The sequence below is a fragment of the Phocoena sinus genome, chromosome 12 (assembly GCF_008692025.1).
Source record: "Phocoena sinus isolate mPhoSin1 chromosome 12, mPhoSin1.pri, whole genome shotgun sequence".
Lineage (NCBI taxonomy): Eukaryota > Metazoa > Chordata > Mammalia > Artiodactyla > Phocoenidae > Phocoena > Phocoena sinus.
Window position 1 is genome coordinate 73,091,048 of NC_045774.1, and position 20,403 is coordinate 73,111,450.

The window sequence follows — 20,403 nt, forward strand, 5'->3', positions numbered from 1 at the left end:
ATTTTAAGATGAGAAAGTGGGCGGATAAATGGATGAATCCATGGATAGAAAGGTAGGGTAGAGAGATGGATAGACAGATAAAACTTATTGTTGATAATATGATTGTTGGTGGATAGGTTTCTGTGCTAAAGAATGAGTAAAAAGAATTGGACAAACAGACACATCTGAGTGAGAGCATGGTGACAAATGCAGAATTTTGAAGACGTGTATGAACTGACCACAAATGAAAACCTGTAGCCAGTGAGCAATTTTGGATTATCTTTAAGGATCTTTCTTCAACAGTTAACCTTAATAGTACTAATGTAAGTCACTGGAAGTAGTATATCACTTAGTGGAATCTGGGAACTTCTGAGTTTCCACCTCTGATTCTGAGACAATAAAGAGAAGAATAAGGGTGTGAAACACACAGATGATATTTCTAAGGAGGAAAGCACAGAACCACCAGCTGGCAATTATGGTGCAGAGTATGGAGGTGACAGAAGGCAAACACCAAGAGAGAGGCTGATGGCAGAAATGTTGGCTGAAGTCCAGAGGTAGAGGCAGTACAAGCATGAAAATTTAAACAGGTCAGGGAAATGTCAAAATGCACTTAAGTTTAGGAACTTCTATTCTGGAAGAATCTCAAAGCAGTTGCAGATGGGAGGAAGACTGTGTGTACACTTGGTTTTAACTCTTCAACTTGAGCAGCTGTGTTAACAGTTGAGTTGCTAGGCACTGTCAGGACTAGACTATTTTAATTTTGGAGAAACCCAACTGTTAAAACAGCTGTTTGGTCTGATTATACTTAAGCTGGCTCTGCTTAGGTAACACAACCTAATGGGATCATAGCACCAGGCAGATTGGCTGTTATTGTGATTTTATTGGACATAACAAAAAGACGAACGGATGCTAGGTTGATTGCGAGGTTGGACACTGACTTTCCGAAGAAACTACACTCTCTTGTTTATTTTGGCAAAGTGCAAAAGCAACTATCATGGGCTTTTACCTTGTTCCAAGTCCATGGAAATTACCTGAAATAATTTTGCCTTGTGTTCCTTGGATGCAAGCTTTTTGTTCCTGGCACTTAAAAAAAAAGTCTCCCTAGTTTTTTCTTTTTTGTGTGTGGTGCACAGACCTCTCACTGTTGTGGCCTCTCCCGTTGCGGAGCACAGGCTCGGGACGCGCAGGCTCAGCGGCCATGGCTCACGGGCCCAGCTGCTCCGCGGCATGTGGGACCTTCCCGGACTGGGGCACGAACCCATGTCCCCTGCATCAGCACGCGGACTCTCAACCACTGCACCACCAGGGAAGCCCTGTCTCCCTAGTTTTTTTCACATCTCCTAATAATACATAATATACCTGCTCAAGTCACCTCAAGCAGTCAGTCATTTGTATATTTATTTTGTATTCTTTGTTTTCTAAGCAAAAAATGCTGTTAATAGCAACCACCAAGTTTGTCAATTTGCAGACAACAGATTTTTAATGTCTAGAGCAACTTGAATGACATCACTGACAGTGATGAAAATCTTAGATTCCAAATTTACCATCTCAAGTACTTTTTTTCATGGAAAAGACAGCTGATAAGGTTAGTTTCAGTAAATTTTTAAGTTAAAGGTTTAAAGTACTTGTAATTTGATTTGGTTGATTTCTTGCATAAAAACTAAATTTACTTTATGTATTGTTAATATATATTTTAAACATTCAAAAATAGGTTTCATTTCATATATTTTCAAAATGAAAATAGCTTGACTTTTTATATGATCACCAAAATAGTCACATTCATTGTAAACATTTGAAACAATACAGGAAAATATAGTATAAGAGAGCAAGCAGAATTCTTATAATTTCAGTCCCCGTAGGAAACTGCTATTAACATTTTGGCACTCTTCCTTGTATATACCTCTTTATGTACATTACACAAAAAGATATGATTAGAAGATTTAGTTTTATATGAATTAATTTTAGCTGTATTATTGTTCTTTATTCTTCTTTTGCTTTGTTTTTAACTTGTCAAAATAGTGTGACTTTCTTTCCATGTCAGTGTAGATCTGCAGTCATCATTTAGGTCTTCATTTTTGGGGGTTTCATATTTTAAAGTAGTGACTTATTTTTGCTAGTTTCTAAAATTCAATGTTGTAAGTAATTAGAAAGCAGATTTGAAGGTGATGCTTGGGATGTTAATAAGAGGTAAACTTAGGTATCAAAAGTATACTTTCACTGAAAATATATGTTTCTTTCACTAACTAAAGCAAGTGTACAGGTTTCAAAAGTTTGTATGAATAAGTTAACAAAAAACGCTAAAATAAACAAATGGGACCTAATTAAACTTAAAGACTTTTGCACAGCAAAGGAAACTATAAACAAAACGAAAACACAACCCACAGAATAGGAGAAAATATTTGCAAACAAAGTGACCGACAAGGGATTAATCTCCAAAATACACGAACAGCTCATGCAGTTCAATATCAAACAAACAACTCAATCAAACAATGGGCACGGGAAGATGGTGGAAGAGTAAAACGCGGAGATCACCTTCCTCCCCACAGATACACCAGAAATACATCTACACGTGGAACAACTCCTACAGAACACCTACTGAACGCTGACAGAAGACCTCAGACCTCCCAAAAGGCAAGAAACTCCCCACGTACTTGGGTAGGGCAAAAGAAAAAAGAATAAACAGAGACAAAAGAATAGGGATGGGAGTTGTGAAGGAGGAAAGGTTTCCACACGCTAGAAGCCCCTTCGCGGGTAGAGACTGCGGGTGGCAGAGGGGGAAGTTTCGGAGCTGCGGAGGAGAACGCAGCAACAAGGTGCGGAAGGCAAAGCAGAGAGATTCCCGCACAGAGGATCGGTGCCGACTGGCACTCACCAGCCCGAGAGGCTTGTCTGCTCACCCGCCGGGGCGGGCGGGGCTGGGAGCTGAGACTCGGGCTTCGGTCGGATCGCAGGGAGAGGACTGGGGTTGGCGGCGTGAACACAGCCTGCAGGGGGTTAGTGCACCACGGCTAGCCGGGAGGGAGTCCAGGGAAAAGTCTGGACCTGCCGAAGAGGTAAGAGACTTTTTCTTCCCTCTTTGTTTCCTGGTGCGCGAGGAGAGCGGATTCAGAGCGCTGCTTAAAGGAGCTCCAGAGACGGGCGCAAGCCGCGGCTAAAAGCGCGGACCCCAGAGACGGGCTACGAGACGGTAAGGCTGCTGCTGCCGCCACCAAGAAGCCTGTGTGTGAGCACAGGTCACTGTCCACACCCCCTTTCCTGGGAGCCTGTGCAGCCGGCCACTGCCAGGGGCCCGGGATCCAGGGACAACTTACCTGGGAGAACGCACGGCGCGCCTCAGGCTGCTGCGACGTCACGCTGGCCTCTGCCGCCGTGGGCCCGCCCCGCACGCTGTGCCCCACCCCCCGCCCCGGCCTGAGTGAGCCGGAGCCCCGAATCAGTGGCTCCTTTAGCCCCGTTCTGTCTGAGCGAAGAACAGACGCCCTCCGCCCTCTGGCGACCTACACGCAGAGGCGGGGCCAAATCCAAAGCTGAACCCCTGGGAGCTCTGAGAACAAAGGAGAGAAAGGGAAATCTCTCGCAGCAGCCTCAGAAGCAGCATATTAAATCTCCACAATCAACTTGATGTACCCTGCATCTGTGGAATACCTGAATAGACAACGAATCATCCCAAATTGAGGAGGTGGACTTTGAGAGCAAGATTTATTATTTTTTCCCCTTTTCCTCTTTTTCTGAGTGTGTATGTGTATGCTTCTGTGTGAGATTTTGTCTGCATAGCTTTGCTTCCACCATTTGTCCTAGGGTTCTATCCGTCTGTTTTTTTTTTTAACTTCTTTCTTAATAATTATTTTTTATTTTAATAACTTTTATTTTAACTTCTTCCTTCCTCCCTTTCTTTCTTTCTACTTTTTCTCGCTTTTATTATGAACTGTGTGGATGAAATTCTCTTGGTGCTGCAGCCAGGAGTCAGTGCTGTGCCTCTGAGGTGGGAGAGCCAACTTCAGGACACTGGTCCACAAGAGACCTCCCAGCTCCACATAATATCAAATGGTGAAAATCTCCCAGAGCTCTCCGTCTCAACACCAGCACCCAGCTTCACTCACCGACCAGCAAGCTACAGTGCTGGACACTCTATGCCAAACAACTAGCAAGACAGGATCACAACACCACCCATTAGCAGAGAGGCTGCATAAAATCATAATAAGTCCACAGACACCCCAAAACACAACACCACACGTGGACCTGCCCACCAGAAAGACAAGATCCAGCCTCATCCACCACAACACAGGCACTAGTCCTCTCCACCAGGAAGCCTACACAACCCAATGAACCAACCTTAGCCACTGGGGACACACACCAAAAACAATGGGAACTACGAACCTACAGCCTGCAAAAAGGAGACCCCAAACACAGTAAGATAAGCAAAATGAGAAGACAAAAAAACACACAGCAGATGAAGGAGCAAGGTTAAAAACCCACCAGACCTAACTAATAAAGAGGAAATAGGCAGTCTACCTGAAAAAGAATTCAGAATAATGATAGTAAAGATGGTCCAAAATCATGGAAATAGAATAGAGAAAATACAAGAAACATTTAACAAGGACCTAGAAGAACTATAGAGGAAACAACCAATGATGAACAACACAATAACTGAAATTAAAAATACTGTAGAAGGGATCAATAGCAGAATAACTGAGGCAGAAGAACGGATAAGTGACCTGGAAGATAAAATAGTGGAAATAACAACTGCAGAGCGGAATAAAGAAAAAAGAATGAAAAGAATGGAGGACAGTCTCAGAGACCTCTGGGACAACATTAAACACACCAGCATTCGAATTATACGGGTCCCAGAAGAAGTAGAGAAAAAGAAAGGGACTGAAAAAGTATTTGAAGAGATTATAGTTGAAAATTTCCCTATATGGGAAAGGAAATAGTTAATCAAGTCCTGGAAACACAGAGAGTCCCATACAGGATAAATCCAAGGAGAAACACGCCAAGACACATATTAATCAAACTATCAAAAATTAAATACAAAGAAAACGTATTAAAAGCAGCAAGGGGGCTTCCCTGGTGGCGCAGTGGTTGAGAGTCTGCCTGGCAATGCAGGGGACATGTGTTCGTGCCCCGGTCTGGGAGGATCCCACATGCTGCGGAGCGGCTGGGCCCGTGAGTCATGGTCGCTGAGCCTGTGTGTCCGGAGCGTGTGCTCCACAACGGGAGAGGTCACAACAGTGAGAGGCCCATGTACTGCAAAAAAAAAAAAAAAAAAAAAAAAAAGAAGCAGCAAGGGAAAAACAACAAATAACACACAAGGGGAATCCCCATAAGGTTAACAGCTGATCTTTCAGCAGAAACTCTGCAAGAAGGGAGTGGCAGGACATGTTTAAAGTGATGAAGGAGAAAAACCTACAACCAAGATTACTCTACCCAGCAAGGATCTAATTCAGATTCGATGGAGAAATTAAAACCTTTATAGACGAGCAAAAGCTGAGAGAGTTCAGCACCACCAAACCAGCTTTACAACAAATGCTAAAGGAACTTCTCTAGACACGAAACACAAGAGAAGGAAATGACCTATAGTAGCGAACCCAAAACAATATATAAAATGGAAATAGGAACATACATATCGATAATTACCTTAAATGTAAATGGACTAAATGCTCCCACCAAAAGACACAGATTGGCTGAATGGATACAAAAACAAGACCCTTATATATGCTGTCTACAAGAGACCCACTTCAGAACTAGAGACACATACAGACTGAAAGTAAGGGGATGGAAAAAGATATTCCATGCAAATGGAAATCAAAAGAAAGCTGGAGTAGCAATTCTCATATCAGACAAAATAGACTTTAAAATAAAGACTATTAGAAGAGACAAAGAAGGACACTACAAAATGATCAAGGGATCGATCCAAGAAGAAGATATAACAACTGTAAATATTTATGCACCCAACATAGGAGCACCTCAATACATAAGGCAAATACTAACAGCCATAAAAGGTGAAATTGACAGTATCACATTCATAGTAGGGGACTTTAACACCCCACTTCCACCAATGGACAGGTAGTCCAAACTGAAAATAAATAAGGAAACACAAGCTTTAAATGATACATTAAACAAGATAGACTTAATTGATAATTATAGGACATTCCACCCCAAAAAACAGAATACACATTTTTCTCAAGTGCTCATGGAATATTCTCCAGGATAGACCATATCTTGGGTCACAAATCAAGCCTTGGTAAATTTAAGAAAATTGAAATCATATCAAGTATCTTTTCCGACCACAACACTATGAGACAAGATATCAATTACAGGAAAAGATCTATGAAAAATACAAACACATGGAGGCTAAAGAGTATGCTACTAAATAACCAAGTGATCACTGAAGAAATCAAAGAGGAAACAAAAAACTACCTAGAAACAAATGACAATGGAGACACGACGACCCGAAACCTATGGGATGCAGCAAAAGCAGTTCTAAGAGGGAAGTTTATAGCAGTACAATCCTACCTTAAGAAACAGGAAACATCTCAAATAAACACTCTAATCTGGCACCTAAAGTAATTAGAGAAAGAAGAACAAAAAAAAACCCCAAAGTTAGCAGAAGGAAAGAAATCATAAATATCAGATCACAAATAAGTGAAAAAGAAATGAAGGAAATGATAGCAAGGATCAATAAAACTAAAAGCTGGTTCTTTGAGAAGATAAACAAAATTGATAAACCATTAGCCAGACTCATCAAGAAAAAAAGGGAGAAGACTCAAATCAATAGAGTTAGAAATGAAAAAGGAGAAGTAACAACTGACACTGCAGAAAAACAAAGGATCAGAGAGATTACTACAAGCAACAATATGCCAATAAAATGGACAACCTTGGGGCTTCTCTGCTGGTGCAGTGGTTGAGAGTCTGCCTGCTGATGCAGGGGACCCGGGTTCGTGCCCCGCTCTGGGAAAATACCACCTGCCGCGGAGCAGCTGGGCCCGTGACCCATGGCCAGTGAGCCTGCGTGTCTGGAGCCTGTTCTCCACAACGGGAGAGAACACAACAGTGAGAGGCCTGCGTACAACAACAACAACAAAAAAAAGGACAACCTTGAAGAAATGGACAAATTCTTAGAAATGCACCATCTGCCAAGACTGAACAAGGAAGAAAGAGAAAATATGAACAGACCAATCACAAGCACTGAAATTGAAACTGTGATTAAAAATCTTCCAACAAACAAAAGCCCAGGACCAGATGGCTTCACAGGCGAATTCTATCAAACGTTTAGAGAAGAGCTAACACCTATCCTTCTCAAACTCTTCCAAAATATAGCAGAGGGAGGAACACTGCCAAACTCATTCTACGAGCCCACCATCACCCTGATACCAAAACCAGAGAAGGATGTCACAAAGAAAGAAAACTACAGGCCAATATCACTGATGAACATAGATGCAAAAATCCCCAACAAAATACTAGCAAACAGAATCTAACAGCACATTAAAAGGATCATACACCATGATCAAGTGGGGTTTATTCCAGGAATGCAAGGATTCTTCAATATATGCAAATCAATCAATGTGATACACCATATTAACAAATTGAAGGAGATAAACCATATGATCATCTCAATAGACGCAGAGAAATCTTTCGACAAAATTCAACACCCATTTATGATAAAAACCCTCCAGAAAGTAGGCATAGAGGGCACTTTCCTCAACATAATAAAGGCCATATATGACAAACCCACAGCCAACATCATCCTCAATGGTGAAAAACTGAAAGCATTTCCACTAAGATCAGGAACAAGACAAGGTTGCCCACTCTCACCACTCTTATTCAACATAGTTTTGGAAGTTTTAGCCACAGCAATCAGAGAAGAAAAGGAAATAAAAGGAATCCAAATCAGAAAAGAAGAAGTAAAGCTGTCACTGTTTGCAGATGACATGATACTATACATAGAGAATCCTATAGATGCTACCAGAAAACTACTAGAGGTAATCAATGAATTTGGTAAAGTAGCAGCATACAAAATTAAGGAACAGAAATCTCTGGCATTCGTATACATTAATAATGAAAAGTCTGAAAGTGAAATCAAGAAAACACTCCCATTTACCAATGCAACAAAAAGAATAAAATATGTAGGAATAAACCTACCTAAGGAGACAAAAGACCTGTATGCAGAAAATTATAAGACACTGATGAAAGAAATTAAAGATGATACAAATAGATGGAGACATATACCATGTTCTTGGATTGGAAGAATCAACACTGTGAAAATGACTCTCCTACCCAAAGCAATCTACAGATTCAATGCAATCCCTATCAAACTACCACTGGCATTTTTCACAGAATTAGAACAAAAAATTTCACAATTTGTATGGAAACAAAAAAGACCCCGAATAGCCAAAGCAATCTTGAGAACGAAAAATGGAGCTGGAGGAATAAGTCTCCCTGACTTCAGACTATACTACAAAGCTACAGTAATCAAGACAGTATGGCACTGGCACAAAAACAGAAATATAGATAAACGGAACAGGATAGAAAGCCCAGAGATAAACCCATGCACATATGGTCACATTATCTTTGATAAAGGAGGAAGGAATGTACAGTGGAGAAAGGACAGCCTCTTCACTAAGTGGTGGTAGGAAAACTGGACAGGTACATATAAAAGTATGAGATTAGATCAGTCCCTAACACCATACACAAAAATAAGCTCAAAATGGATTAAGGACCTAACTGTATGGCCAGAAACTATCAAACTCTTAGAGGAAAACATAGGCAGAACACTCTATGACATAAAGCACAGCAAGATCTTTTTTGACCCACCTCCTAGAGAAATGGAAATAAAAACAAAAATAAACAAATGGGACCTAATGAAACTTCAAAGCTTTTGCACAGCAAAGGAAACCATAAACAAGACCAAAATAGAACCCTCAGAATGGGAGAAAATATTTGCAAATGAAGCAACTGACAAAGGATTAATCTCCAAAATTTACAAGCAGCTCATGCAGCTCAATAACAAAAAAACAAACAACCCAATCCAAAAATGGGCAGAAGACCTAAATAGACATTTCTCCAAAGAAGATATACAGATTGCCAACAAACACATGAAAGAATGCTCAACTTCAGTAATCATTAGAGAATTGCAAATCAAAACTACAATGAGATATCATCTCACACCAGTTTGAATGGCCATCATCAAGCAATCTAGAAACAATAAATGCTGGAGAGGGTGTGGAGAGAAGGGAACACTCTTGCACTGCTGGTGGGAATGTGAATTGGTACAGCCACTATGGAGAACAGTATGGAAGTTTCTTAAAAAACTACAAATAGAACTACCATATGACCCAGCAATCCCACTACTGGACATATACCCTGAGAAAACCATAATTCAAAGAGTCATGTACCAAAATATTCATTACAGCTCTATTTACAATAGCCAAGAGATGGAAACAACCTAAGTGTCCATCATCAGATGAATGGATAAAGAAGATGTGGCATATATATACAATGGAATATTACTCAGCCATAAAAAGAAACGAAATTGAGCTATTTGTAGTGACGTGGATGGACCTAGAGTCTGTCATACAGAGTTAAGTAAGTCAGAAAGAGAAAGACAAATACCATATGCTAACACATATATATGGAATTTAAGAAAAAATAATGTCATGAAGAACCTAGTGGTAAGACAGTAGTAAAGACACAGATCTACTAGAGAATGGACTTGAGGATATGGCGAAGGGGAAGGGTAAGCTGTGACAAAGTGAGAGAGTGGCATGGACATATACACACTACGAAACGTAAAATAGATAGCTAGTTGGAAGTAGCCACATAGCACAGGGAGATCAGCTCCGTGCTTTGTGACCACCTAGAGGGGTGGGATAGGGAGGGTGGGAGGGAGGGAGATGCAAGAGGGAAGAGATATGGGGATATATGTATATGTATAACTGATTCACTTTGTTATAAAGCAGAAACTAACACACCATTGTAGAGCAATTATACTCCAATAAAGATGTAAAAAAAAAAAAAAAGGGCAGAAGAGCTAAATAGACATTTCTCCAGAGAAGACATACAGGTGGCCAAGAGGCATATGAAAAGATGCTCAACATCACTAATTATTAGAGAAATGCAAATGAAAACTACAATGAGGTATCACTTCACCCCAGTCTGAATGACCATCATCAAAAAGTCTACAAACAACAAATGCCAGAGACTGTGTGGAGAACAGGGAACCCTCCTTCACTGTTGGTGGGAATATAAATTGGTGCAGCCGCTATGGAGAACAGTATGGAGGTTCCTTAAGAAACTAAAAATAGAGCTACCATATGATCCAGCAATCCCACTCCTCAGCATATATCTGGAGAAAACCATAATTCGAAAAGATACATGCACCCCAATGTAATAGCAGCACTATTTACAATAGCCAGGACATGGAAGCAACCTAAATGTCCATTGACAGAGGAGTGGATAAAGAAGATGTGTTGCATATATACAATAGAATATTACTCAGCCATTAAAAAGAATGAAGTAATGCCATTTGCAGCACATGGATGGACTTAGAGATTATCCTGCTAAGTGAAGTAAGTGAGACAGAGAAGAGACAAATATCATATGGTATCACTTATATGTGGAATCTAAAAAGGTGATACAAATGAACTTATTTACAAAACAGAAACAGACTCAGAAAATACGTAGAAAACAAACATGGCTACCAAAGGAGAAAGGTTGTGGGGAGGGATAAATAGGAGTTTGGGTTTAACATATACACACTACTATATACAAAATGGACAATCAACAACTGTATAGCACAGGGAACTCTACTCAGTATTCTGTAATAACCTAAATGGGAAAAGAATCTTAAAAAGAATGGATATAAGTATATGCATAACTGAGCCACTTTGCTGTATGCCTGAAACTAATACAACATTGTAAATCAGCTATACCCCAATATAAAATAAAAAGTAAGTAAAAAGTAATCATAATTTAACAAAGAAACTTTGGTTATAAATGAAATATTTTTGTTATTTTAAAGTAAAGTATTAAACAAAAGCTTTTCTGGTTGGACCATCAAGAAGCATTGTGTTGCTATCTTCCTATTTCTTAGGCTACAAAATGCAAGCTTTCCTCATTTTAACATTCACAGATAATTTCTTATTATAGTGTAAATTTGTTCATAGGATGGCAACATTTTTCTATTCACATTGTGTTGTATTGCTGTTAAAAAAATAAAAAAAGACAAGTTAGCTTTTGTAGCTCCCCTAATGTCAGTAAATTCAGATGCTTAACTGCCTTTCATCAGCTCCTGAGAATAACTTGAAAACCTTTCTAGAATACTGATTTCTTGAGTATCCCACATTTAATACCCCATTCCCACCCCCACTTACACACACATTTATACAGGGCTGATTACCCACATTTTCAGTGTCTTTTTCATACTTTGGTCCCAAATATTGAGAATAGTCTCTCCAAAATGAACAGAATGTACAATAGTGAAAGCCAGTTATCAGAGATAGCTCATTTCAAGGGTATGGTGGCAAGGAAAGGGAAACTATATATTTAATAATTAAAAAAAATTGTGGCCTTTGGGGGTTTCAGTGAACTTGCTCTCAGGTTCCAAAAGCTTTCATTTAACAAGATCTCTTTCTGCCTTGGAAAAATTTAGTCAAACATTTCCCTCTTTGACTCAAGGTGCTCACCTAGGGGATACTTCTTAATCCATAAAACCTTTGAATAGAACTTTGGAGTATACTTGCCAGTCTCCATAATCACATCTCTTTAGGGTGTGCTAATGGGTAAATGATAGATATAAAATTTAGGAGACTCTGTGGCCTGATCTGGTAGATCTTATGGTTTATATTCATTTTATTAAGGTACAGAAGAGTCAAATTGTTACAGGGGAATTGAATTTAAGTTGGTAGAAGTGAATTTTCTCTATGCAAGATAACTTGGAAATTGATTCTCTGACCTTACCTGAAATGGGTGTGGCCATCTGGGCTTTCACGTTACCAGAGTTACTTTGACATGTGTAAGTTAGTGATCTTGACATTTGGATTCTCATCTCTCTTCATAGAGTGACAGAATTTTTAGTCATCAGGATGTATCTTATGATGAATCAGAGAGAGCCACTTGTGATGTAGGGTCATGCAGTCCAGTTACTAATAGCTGGGATACCAAGATTGGCCAGGCCTGATTCATCTAAATGAGTTACACCATTGCCAGCTGCCCTCTCGTGAAGGAAGTGTCTGGATTTTCAAGAGAAGGCCATCTGAGAGTGGACTTAGGAAGAGTTATAAAGAGTAGCCAGGGACGCTGAAGATGACAGTATTCAGTAAAGGCAGCGGAGAGGAGGGGTGGATGGTGCAAACCACCAGGAAACACCCCTTCTGAAGCCACGGGCTGATACAGCTCCGATAGATCATCTCTCTCTTCTCTGCTGAGACCAAATGTGTTTTCACTGAACATCTCAACACGGTCACTGCCAACCGATTTGAATTGAGAAATGAAGATAACCTGTTTGTTATACCAGGTCTAGGAAATATACCAGGTCTAGGAAATAATAAAAGAAGAAGTCTTAATCCATTGCTTTGTACTTCATGCATCATAAGCACTTTTCCATCCACATTGGCAAAGGACTTAAACTGTGGGACAGAGTAGGTAGTGTTGATCAGTGGACGTGTTGGCTGCGGTGGCACCTGTTGGGACAGGGAAGCTAGGGAGCCCCAGTGTGAGGTTTATTTATGAGAATATCATCAGAGTGGACCTAATTTATTACATCCCAACCTCATACATTGACTTCAGTTACTCAGGAAAGTGGTTAAATGATTGGAAATGCATTTCTCAGTCTCCTTTTCAACTAACTTCCTCTGGTAATGGATTGAGATACAAATGTGAACCAGGAAACTTTCTCTTTAAAATGCTTCAAAATTTTTTTCTAACTGGTTATACTTACTAAAATATGCTAACACAAATACAGTGATGTATAATTAGTTGGAACTTTTAAAATATGTTATCAAATATGGTAAATTAGAAATCAGATTTTGACCTAAAAAAACAGTGGTTCTTATGCTGAGGTCCATGAATCTTAAAAACATTATGCTAAGTGAAAGAAGCCAGGAAAAATAAGTTCATATATTGTATGATTTCATGTATATATGAAAGGAGGGCATGAATGGGCTTGGGGAATTCGGTGATCTGAGAAACAATCAAAATTCTGTGCAAAATTTTCTTTGTATAAATAAACACCTTTGAGGGCTTTCTTGGTGGTGCAGTAGTTGAGAGTCTGCCTACCGATTCAGGGGACACGGGTTCATGCCCCAGTCCGGGAAGATCCCACGTGCCATGCAGCGGCTGGGCCCGTGAGCCATGGCCGCTGAGCCTGCGCGTCTGGAGCCTGTGCTCCGCAGTGGGAGAGGCCACAACAGAGAGAGGCCTGCGTACCACAAAAAATAAAAATAAAAAAAACACCGTTGTAGGGAGAGACTTTATCACGGAAACCTGTGACGTTCAAATGGTTTGGAAATTGCTACTTGAAAGCCTTTTAAAAAATGAATTTGTATCCTTTGTCCTCCTTTTATAAATATGTAGTAGTTCTTTCTATTACAGTGGTTTCTGCCCTCTGCCTGTGATTTTTAAAGATTTTTTGTTTATTAACAATACCATTAAAAAAAATAAAGCCCTTATGGCTTATGAGTTTGTTGTAGTTTCTTAGATTTTTCTGGAAAGATTCTTTTTTATAGATTTGTTTTTTACACTTATGCCATTAACACATCTTGACTTTAATTTTGAATATGGTATAAGTTTTTAAATTTATTTTCTTCCAAATATCCTTTTGTATACTTGACATTTTCTATAGTTTCAAAAAATCTGAAGGACTAACTGTCCTCTTTTGATGGACTTCTTTAAATTATGACATCTCTAATGATATTACTTCTAATTATGAAGTTTCTGGCAGGCATGTTCGTAGGGTCAGTTCTCTTTTTTAGTGATATGGATAATGCCAGTCCGATGTGCTCAACAACTGGTATCTTGCAATATTACAGTCATTTACAAAAAGCAAAATCTCTTATTATTTTTTGGCTTGAATTAATACACTTAATCTTGAGATTGCCTTGTTGGTATCTTATTTAAGCAGAACCATTTTACCCGTGCTTTCTGATACATGGGAGAGAGAAAGAAGTTTATATCTCTCTCTTGATAAGCTTATAGGTCTTAGGAGCAAAGTCTGAAAGCCATAGCTTTCAGGAATTGTGTACCAAAATCTCTTCTCTCAAGAGCCCTTTAATTCAAAGAGAGTTGAAGGACTGTTTTGACATTTGTGATTTAAAAAGCTCACTTTTTCCCTGTGATTTTCAAAGAAAACACTGTAATTTCAAAGAAATACTGTTCATCACTTAATGGACCTTATTTTGAAATTTATAAGCAGTAGTTGGTATGTGCATTTTTCAAGTTCTATTTTTACGAATTAGTAGTTTTAAAATATTTAAATATGATGGAGTTAATACAGCTTATTATAACAGATATGCCAGTACATTTAGTTGTTGCAGAATTTTGTGTTGTTGACAATATAAGAATTTAAAAATTTTTGACTCTTTGTCCAAATTATGTGTTAAATGGTTGTATGTTTTTAATGATTCTAGCACTAAGTTTTGGTCATTTGCCTGATTTGGTATTTTGACAGCTTACATTAATGAGATTATCATTGTTAAAGCTTTGAAACTGAATTTTAAGAATCTACAGGTATAAACAATATTATATTTCAACATCATTAATAAAGGCTGTTTGCCTTTTTAGGTCTTTCTAGGACTGAAGTGTCCAAATCAACTACTAAAATATGAGAAACATGAGATTTAAGTTAAATATTTTCAAGTTGAGCTCTTTTGTACCGTATTACAGTGTGTTGGACTCTTTTGGTATAATTGTAATTTTTGGCAGAGGTGTTTGTCATTTTTGCCTTTGTTACATTAAATGACCTCTCTGTTTCCTAGAAGACTGTATCACCTTTCTGTTTTCTCAGGTTCTTTTCTTAATATTGATGGGTGTTTGATTCATTCTCAGTTTCACTATTTTTGTTAGAAGTGATGGAAAATGACTTTTTTTCTCCTTCTCATTGCCTCTTTAAAAATAGATAGGCCATAGCTGCTTCTCTAGGGAATTTTGTCAAGGCAGAAGTTTAGAAATAAAGATGGTGTGTCCTCTGCTCACATTTGGTCTCTTAGACTAAGGTCACCTGGCTGACAGCTCTGGTCTCCTAGGAAGGCTTTTCCTCTCCCAGTGCTTTAAAAATCACAGAAATAGGTTTCACTTGATATTTAGTTCATTATTCTGTTTGAAGTATCTTGTTGATTTTATAGGTCAAATGTGATTTAGGTCTATGATGTCTTTGTAGGAAATACCAGAAATAATCCAGATTCTGGATTATTAGAATCCTGTTTCTTAAAATGTTTATATCATTAACAGAAATTTGTATTGATATTTGAGCTATGGGTGGATAGTCTCAAGTATCAGCTCTGGCTTAAACAACACATACCCTAAATAATACATAATGAGTTTGGTACTTATATTAAGATAAACTGAATTTTCTCCCTCTTTCCCTCCTGTTCTCATTTCTTTCTTCCTTAATTAGAAAAAAAAAATTAAAAACATTAACTGAAGTTTTGGGGAAAACCTACCCATAGCTCTAACTTTCCAAAAGAGTTATTTTCATTTTTCATGTATTACTTTCTCTCTTTCTCCACAGATATGGATGTTTCATGTGATTAAAGTAATGTTTTATGCAATTAAAATTGTAAAGAAAATTTATAAGTCTTAACACTAAAAAAATAAGTCCTGGGCAAATGAAATGTGTACTGAGGAAAAAAAAAATAGGATAGGATGAATATTAGGATTTGAGAGCCATATTAGGTCCAGCTGGATTACCTGATGTCAAAAATAAGGCTGTTCAGGGCTTTCCTGGTGGTACAGTGGTTGAGAGTCCACCTGCCGATGCAGGGGACACGGGTTCGTGCCCCGGTCCGGGAAGATCCCACATGCTGCGGAGTGGCTGGGCCCATGAGCCATGGCCGCTGAGCCTGCGTGTCCGGAGCCTGTACTCCGCAACAGGAGAGGCCACAACAGTGAGAGGCCCGCATACCGCAAAAAAAATAAATAAATAAAAATAAAAAAAATAAGGCTGTTCAAAGTATGAAAAAATGACATGTTCTGAGATATCTAAAATTTATCCCAAAGAGGACTCAGGAGATAGGATTTAGATCAGAGTAAGTAAAATTTTCTTCTCTCATTGCAAAACTTGATAAATATCAGATATATCTGCTTTCAAACTCTAATAATAAAATTTATATAAAGCAAAAAAATAAATAAAATTTATCCCATTATTTGCCCTTGAGCTTCTCTAATTTTTTGGATAAAATTTATTAAAAAATATCTACTATGCTTTTGCTCTGTTTATGATACAGCAAGAAAAGAATGAGATTTAGGTGGAGAGGAACATGCTTGAGTTTCTTCTCCATCACTTACTATGTGATCAGTACAAAGTTCTTCACCTTTCTGAGCTTCAATAGAGATAAAAGTTGTTAAATCACAGAATACTTTAAGATTGGATTGAAAATGCTAGTTTTGGATTTACATGCCATACACATACTTACAGTTACAGAGAAACATGACTAATTAACATGTATAACTAATAATTGTATTTTTTCTTTGTGACTATGGTTATCATTCGTGGAATGAATGTCCTTTTTATGTAAATGTTGGTGGTTTGATACATTGGTTAGGTTATGTATAAACTCCAAGGTCTTATGAGGAAACTTGGCTTATCCAAGATCACTTGCTGGTGAGTGACAAGGCAGTGCTAATGTATTTTATTTTCTATTTGAGTGTCCTTTTTGATAGGTCACACCATAGCCACCTTTTTGATAGGTCACACCATAGCCACCATTTTATTTTCTATTTGAGTGTCCTTTTTGATAGGTCACACCATAGCCTCTTAGCAGCATGTTGATACCTTTAAACAGCATTTAAACATTCCTTTGTCTGCACCACAGATCACATCAACATCATAACATTAACTTGTTTCTGATTATAAAAAATAACACTTGGAAAATAAGAAAGAATAAAGAAGAAAATGTAAGAAACAGGTTATTATATTCCTCTCGTGGAAATAACCGTTTATATTTGTGTTGCCTCCTAATTTTTTTTCTCACTGTAGAACTATTTTCGCTTACTGTGACATAGGTGTATTTTCCCATGTCCATCTTACCACCTTTCTTATTCAAGTTTTAGAATATATATGTAATAAAATAGCAGCTTAGAAAGGATAAAATAATTTCCTACAGAAAAATGAAGATACTCTTAACTCTATCTTTTACGAGCTAAAGAGTTAAAATGCAGAAGAAACAGGCGTTGGCAGATTCCTTTACTAAGGTCCTACTTGTGGTTTGTTTGGAGAGGATAATGCTACTTACGATGTCTTCAGAGATCAGTGTGGTACGATGGGGAGAGAGCAAGGCTTTGAATTCGGGCTCGCTTGAGTGAATCCTGGCCCCATCACCCACCAGCTGCATGATGCTGGCCCATCACTTAAACTCTCTGACCTCTGGTTTCCTCACCTTTAAAATGGGATGAACATGCCTGTCTTTCAGGGCTGCTGTAGGATTAGACCCAACAACCGTCAATAGAGCGCCTGGCCCGCCATCTGGATGAGATGATAGTCAGAAGCAACCTAAGTCCTAAGACTTGTCAAATTTAAGCATTCAATATGGAGAGCATGTTATAACCATAAGCCAAGATATAACTCTGTTCTGAAACGATTTATTTGTATAATTCACCATTTCCTCTTTCTCTTGCAAATATGATTACTGCCGAAAGAGGAGAAGAAAATGATGAAACGTGAAAGTGGCTTCAGTTGATCTCTGATTGGCAGGACCCTTCACTATGAGCTGCAGCAGCCCCGGTCCAGGTTGCGGTGTTCCCTTCGTCTTGGGGGACACCCTTGCTGACGGTCTGCGGCATGATGACCCAGGGTTAGGTTTGGGGGTTTCACAGATGAGTCCCCAAGGGACATTCACGCTCCAGGCCTCTTCTTGTTGAGGCAAGAGATCCAATTCAGAAAAAGCAAATACCTTTTCAAGACACTGAAAAAAATTTCAGAATGAAAATAGCTTTAGTCAGCCCTGTTGTGGGTGATAGGGCAGGCGGTATCAATTCTGAAAACTTAAGTTGTTGATTGAACATACAATAAAAGTGAAAAATCGCTATTGCTTTTAGCCACTAAAGAAGTCAGTACCTGGGTGTATCTGAGGAACAGCAACACCAACCTTATCTTTATTTCCACACTAGCTGTAGAGTTAGAGGAATCCACAGGCCGTGGTTGCTCATCTAGGATGAGTCAGAGATGTAGACACAGCCCAGAGAAGAATGCAAGGAGGGTGGTGGTTAAGGATTGTAATAGCTACAAGTACGGTATTAAGCAGGTAGTTAATTCCCATAAGGGAAACAGGAGGATGTCTCTAAGAACTGTTACCTAAGTGGTCCTTGCAGGATGAACAGAAGTTCACCAGTAAGGATGACAGCCTTCTAGGCCCAGAAGACTGTATGAGCAAGACACAGCATGTGTAGTATATCGCAGTTCAGGGAATGGAAAGTAACCATGTGGTTGTGGGTCCTAAGGAAGGGGGAGGGGAGGATGAGCTTGAAGCCACCGCGCTAGTGCGACACTTGACTTTTACCAAAGACAGCAAGATTTTTACTTCCATGCCAGTGAAATGTTGGGAATGTTATATACTTGGTAAAAGCAGAAAGAATCACTTAGCCAATCAATAGGAAAGAGTAATTTTTAAAACAGAAAAAGCACTCAACTGGGCACCTGCTGAAATAGACCATTTTTTAGGAAAGTGAACAGTGTCCTATCTCAGTCCAGCTAGTAGGCAAGTGCTGCAGAGTTAACTCCCCACCCCACGTCAGAGATGTATCAGCCTAAGTAACCTGGTGGACCACACAGCTAAAGCATCTGCTATGGCTCGTCATAGAAAGTGTTAAATCCCTTATGCCCTCAACCACTGATGCTCTCTCAACTTGCAGAAGTCACCACTGGTTCGGTTAAAGGTACCTTTACAGAGAGAGGTTTAAGGAGAGGCAAACGTGTATTTTTAAGAGAAAATATATATTTAAAATACACGTATATTACTCTTTCAAAATTAGGACAGTGATAAGAGACACTTTGGTAGGGGCACAGGCAGGAAGTACTCAAGTAAATAGAAGAGTTGATAGCATAAGACCCGTGCTCTTCTCAGTACATTGTATTCTCATAATGCTTTCCTGATTTTCCCTTTACTTTAAGCACTAGATGGGAAGTCAGGAAACCAGGATTCAGAGCCAGCCACAGCGTTTCCTAAACATCTGCCTCATCTCAGACAGGTCTCTTTACTTTTCTAGCCCTCTGTTCCCTCTCCCCTCCCTGGTGAGAGGATTTTCGAGTAGGTCCCACAGGAAGTAGCAGAGCTGCTTCACGGGCCTCTCTGGAAGATGACGGGGGTCTCCAACCCTTCCCTTCCAAGAGAGCAGCTTCACTCTCGTTTGTATTATGAACAGGGGCTTTTATAAGAATTATTGATAAAAGGATTCTATCACTTTTTTAAAGTCTGGGAGAAAAAAACAGAACCCGGTATTTCATGGGGCATATCCAGGTCAGAAAGAATTTCCACATCTGGAGAATGGGATAACAGTAGTTCCATTTCATAGCTATCTGGGGGTTGAACAAGATTACTACATGTGGAACAGGGCGTAGAACAAAGGAAGCGTTTGATGTGTTAGCTATTAACCCCCCACCCCAATAGGTCCCTCACAAATGAGACTGCATTTCATACAACTCTTAAACTTTGAGTATGAGCTGTTGACCTGAAAAAAATTGCCTAATCCGTCTGTTTTCTATCAAAAACACTCTAAAAATGTCTTGTACATGTTCTCTGTGAATTTTTAGTGTAACCATTTTATTTCTATTTCTTGTACATCGCTCTTTCTCTCCCACAACCAAAAGTTTTCTCCTTACATCAGATTTTTGAAATACGTCTGACCGGATGCAATGATGAAGTTGCACATATTGGTGTGTTTCAGGCTCGCCAGCTCGTGGGAAAGTGACGTCAGTGTCCACAGCCTCACCCTGCCCTCTGCAACCTGCTTGGAGCTGCTGTTGATATTGTCAAGGAGCAATGCCACATTGCCTCCCTCCCTCCGCTGCATGAATTCTTTCCAGGTAAGGCATGGCTCCTTTACCACGGCGTGATTTCTCAGTTTGACTTGTTATTGTTTCTTAAGGATCCTGTCTTTAACAGGCGCTAGCCCACGGAAACCCACATTTTCACAGGATAGTAATAACGAGCACAATGAGTGTGTTGCCTTGTTCTGTCTCTTTCTAAATGGAGCCTCAGAACTGATTAGATAATGGTC

The 20,403-nt window shown here is 39.2% G+C and overlaps 1 protein-coding gene across 2 annotated transcripts in view; it reads left to right on the plus strand.

Moving 5' to 3' along the window:
* The window catches only part of UBE3D (ubiquitin protein ligase E3D), a 344,514-nt gene that overhangs the window by 80,632 nt on the left and 243,479 nt on the right, over positions 1–20,403 (plus strand). For both annotated transcript variants that reach the window (XR_004352625.1, XM_032651947.1), the window contains exon 9: positions 20,071–20,209. Coding sequence is in view for 1 of the 2 variants with exons in the window: in XM_032651947.1 (XP_032507838.1) it covers positions 20,071–20,209 (139 nt within the window). In the remaining variant the exon portion in view is untranslated. The remainder of the gene's footprint in view (positions 1–20,070; positions 20,210–20,403) is intronic.